Below are 4,204 nucleotides of genomic sequence, written 5' to 3'. Positions count from 1 at the left end.
GAGAATTTCGTCCCCCTATCTTAAATACTGGAGGAGCCTTGTTGGCACAGTGGCTCAGTGATGGGCTGCGATCCACATGGTTGGCAGTTCGAAACCACCAGCAGCTCCTCCAGAGAAAGATGGGATTTTCTACTCCCGTCAACAGTGACAGTGTCAGAAACCCACAGGCAGTTGATACGGGTCAGCCTTGACCTGATGACCTTGAATTTAAAAGCTTATCTTACATACTGGGAGAAAGATGGGACTTTCTACTGACTCGCCTAAAGCATTTCACTCTTAGAACCTCCCAAGGGCAGCTCTACCCTGCCCTGTAGGGTCGCCATGAGTCGGCATCCCTTGTTGGCAGCGGGTTTTCTTTTTATCTTAATCACTGTGGGAGGAAGGTGCGGCTTTCTGCTCTTGTAAAGACCTACAGCCGCAGAAGTCCAAGAAGCAGTTCTGCCCTCCCCTGCTGGGAACTGACCCAATGGCCATGGGCATTTTACTTCATCTTCAATACTAGCTTCAGGAGCAATGCACTGAAAATTGCAGTAGTTTGGAAACCTTGGATTCTGCTCCTTGTTGCATTTGCTCATGTATACGTACATAAACAAATACGCGCGCGCGCGCGCACACACACATACTTATGTATATTTTCCTTCTACCTCACTATTGTGTTTACCCATCATTCACCTCTCAGTAATTACGTGACTATAAAAGGTACACTCTCCTTGTCAATTTTAGAACACTTACTATTTCCCTGTAGTCATTATTATTGGCTCCCCACTCATCTCCCCTTGGCTTCCTCCCCTTCCCTGCTCCCATGGACCTATTGGTCCCATTGCTGTCTCCATGAGATTGACTCTCCTGCATAACTTGTATAGGTAAACACCGAACAACACACACACACACACACAGTCACAAGTCTAACAGGGATCATGACATAGGACAGATGGATAGCTCTGTGTTGTATGTAGAGAAGGACATGTTAAAACCATCTGTCCTGACCCCATTTCTTTCAGGTTTACCTCTCCCAGGTCCTGCTTATCCAAGAGCACATCCACCCTCTTAGTCTTCATCCATCTTGTCTGAAAGGCCAGCAAAGGATAAAACGCAGTCTGTGAGCCACACAGCTCAGCTGGATCCTGACACCTAATGCTGCTGTAAATACCAGCTGTCAAGAGAGCACTGGGCTGTTAACTGCCAGGTCGGCAGTTCAGATCCAGCAGCAGCAGCTCCGTGGGAGAAAGAGGAGGCTGCCCGCTACATAGAGGTTTATAGTCTCCGCAGCCCTGCGTAGGGTTGGCTGTTGTGTCAAAATGGACTCGATCGTTGTGGGTTCTTTGCTGGTTCACCGTCGTTGTGATCCATGCCGCTGCCTGCTTCTTTAAAAACCACCAAACAACAAAAGCCCTGCATCGCTCTGCCCTCTTGGCATTTGGGATGCTCCGTATTTCTGGCTCAAGACAGCGTATCATTGAGATTAGTGTCCAGCCAGAGATTGAATTTCAACTGTGGGACAAACCGGGCCATGCCATCTCCCTAGGTAGCCCTCACACGGAAAATAGGAGTTCAAATCCTGGAAGGCCCATCTTGTTCCCTCCCCTCCATGTTAGTAACCTTCCTGCTTCCTCTGCCTGCCCCGTCCAGTCGACCTGTGGCAGCTGAGGCTGGAGAAGGCACCCTCTGCAGGGCTGGCATTTCCCTCTATGGTGAGGTGTTTGCCGTGGGTCTTTCCACACATGGTGGTGGTGGGGAAGCGGGGGGGAGGGAGCGAGTGCAGCACGTGGGGCCTCCTGCCAGATGCACTGAAGGCATGTGGTGCTTCGGCTCTACTTGAATGAGTAGTGTAGAAGGTGTCACGTTCAAAGAACAACGTGACCTGTCGTAGCAACCACAGGAAGAAGCCACGCTGTGCATTATCCTGTGTCCAAGCATTGCGTCGTGACCCCCTCTCAGGCCACGTTGCCCCACAGCGCTGCGCTCTGAGCATTGGCGTGGGAGTCTTTCCCTGACATGGGACAGGAGGATTTGGACAGACCTTCGTTCCAGTCCAGAGATGCCGGCTCTTCTGTTTCCATGCCCTCTGCCACCCGCCTCCCTCCTCACCTTTCTGTCCTCTTCCCGTCCCCTGATTTCACGCTCCCCAGCGCCGCCCTCCCAACCCCCGCCCAGGTGTCCTGATGGATGGGAGACAATCTGCCCCTTTGCGTTGTCCCTGGGGGTGTTGGATGGATGTCGGAGACTGGCCTGCTGTCTGAGAAGTCACCTTACATGTTCCCCATCGAAGAGCCTCCAGCGAGGACAGTGGTGAAGGACTCTGCTCGCGAACATCTAGGCGTGGCCTTGCCATTGATTCACCGACAGACCATCTTTGAAAGCAGTTCCAGTGATGGCCTCTTGGTTGAGGGCAGCGCCCCCAAGATTGCCCCCCCCCAAAGTGTAGAAAGGAACGAAATAAACCAGGCGGCGCGCATCCACGGGCACATCTGAGAGAATGAAAACATAAGAAGGAAAGGCCCCTTTGTTCTGAGAGTAGAACCGAATTAAAACAACAAGAAACAACTCCCTCCCCCAATTACCCCCCCCCCCCAACCACACCCATCCCGGGAAGCCCGCAGAGGAGACGAAGCCGTGTGGCTGTGCAGCCAAGGGCGAGGAAGAAAGGTTTTCCGTAAGCGTCTGTCGCGGGCTTGCTGATTGCTGATTGCTGTTAGCCTTGTGGGCGCTGATGGGAGAAGAGCCAACGCAGGAGCTGCTGAGACTGTCGCTTAGATGATTGCTGTGGTCACAGATTCTAGGATATGTTCAGTATGACTTCATGTCCGGCCGCTGGGGCTCTGTGCCAAGTTCAGGTCATTCCAGCGAGCTGTTGGGGGGCTGGTTCCCCGGTGTACGGCTCCTTCATTGGGGATACACTACGTGGGGCAGACGGCCAATGGGACGTGGCTGACACGACACGTGTGTACCCCCGCCCTGCCCCCCACTCCCCGGAGACCCTGGGTGTGCCGTTGGCGGGCTGCTGTGTTGGTGGCCTGGTGACACACAGCTGGACAGTGGCTGTGCATGTTCTCCTCGGGTGGCTGTCAGGTGACCGAGGCATTCGCCTGGCTCAGCTTTGTCTAACCATGTCCAGTGTCAGGAAGAGGGACCCCTGTCCTGCTTCAGCAGCCTCGATAGTGCAGTGAGTTCAACGTTTGACTGCTAACCCAGAGGTCAGCGGGGCAGACCACCAGCTGCCATGGTGACAAAAGATGCCAATCTGCTTCTGTCAGATGACATTCTTGGGGACCCTTTGGAACAGTACTAGTTTGCCCTGTAGGGTAGCCAAGTACCGGAACCAACCCAGCGGCAACAAGTTTGGTGTGGGTTTGGGGCCTCTTGCTGCATTTCTTGCAAGAAAACTCGTCCTAGAAGTTCCTCAGGTCTCTTTGGCTAGACACGGCAGGTGGCAGGTGGAGGCTGGGCTTCATGTAGACCGCCTGCCTTCTGATTAAAGGAACTTTGATGGCAAGGGATACAATCAAGGGAAGGTTCCTGGGACTGGAGACCCACAAATTCCTTCTGACGGGTCAGTGGGGTCCTCTGAGAAGGCATGTACGTCTCTTCAGTTGACACCCCGCTTCAGTGAGATGGATGTCCTCGCATCCTGACCCACTCGGCTGTCTTGCGCTCTGTCCTCTAAGTCTTCCTCGGCTTGATCTGTCCTCTGTTTTGCCAGGACTCTGTCGACCAGTGACAATGTTGAGGACCGGGAAAACGAGAAGGGTCGCCTCGAAGAAGCCTACGAGAGATGTGACCGCGACCTGGACGAGCTGATTGTGCAGCACTACACCGAGCTGACGACGGCCATCCGCACGTACCAGAGCATCACGGAGCGTATCACCAGCTCCCGGAGCAAGGTCAAGCAGGTATGGGGCCGTGGGGCTCTGGCACCTTCCTCTGCACGGTGGGCAGCTGGGGCTAATGGTCCTTTGGAGGCATATGTGGCTGCTCTTCTGGGGGTGGTGGGGTGTTAGGTCCTCTGAAGAGGGTCCCATGGCCTTCTGGGTGTGCTTCCTCCTTTCTCCGTGCAGTCCCCTGGCTTCCGAGGTGCGCAGTGAGGAGGAAGGCAGGGGTGGGGAGTGGGATGGGGGGCGTTAGGAGAAGGAATCTAAACCCAAGAGTAGGGAGGCTCTTTCAAAACCCCAGACCTCTAATGAAGCCAAGAACACTGGACGGCCAC

General features: G+C 54.3%; 1 protein-coding gene across 1 annotated transcript in view; it reads left to right on the top strand.

Moving 5' to 3' along the window:
* EXOC4 (exocyst complex component 4) overlaps positions 1–4,204 on the top strand; it is a 767,286-nt gene that overhangs the window by 15,264 nt on the left and 747,818 nt on the right. Inside the window, exon 2 of the mRNA XM_045288923.1 lies at positions 3,701–3,890. Within this exon, the coding sequence (XP_045144858.1) occupies positions 3,701–3,890 (190 nt within the window). The remainder of the gene's footprint in view (positions 1–3,700; positions 3,891–4,204) is intronic.

This window comes from Echinops telfairi, unplaced genomic scaffold (genome assembly GCF_000313985.2).
Source record: "Echinops telfairi isolate 266 unplaced genomic scaffold, ASM31398v2 ScPeMD7_23;HRSCAF=83, whole genome shotgun sequence".
In the NCBI taxonomy this organism is placed as follows: Eukaryota; Metazoa; Chordata; class Mammalia; order Afrosoricida; family Tenrecidae; genus Echinops; species Echinops telfairi.
Note: the sequence above shows the minus strand (reverse complement) of the source record. Positions and strands in the feature narration are given on the sequence as shown.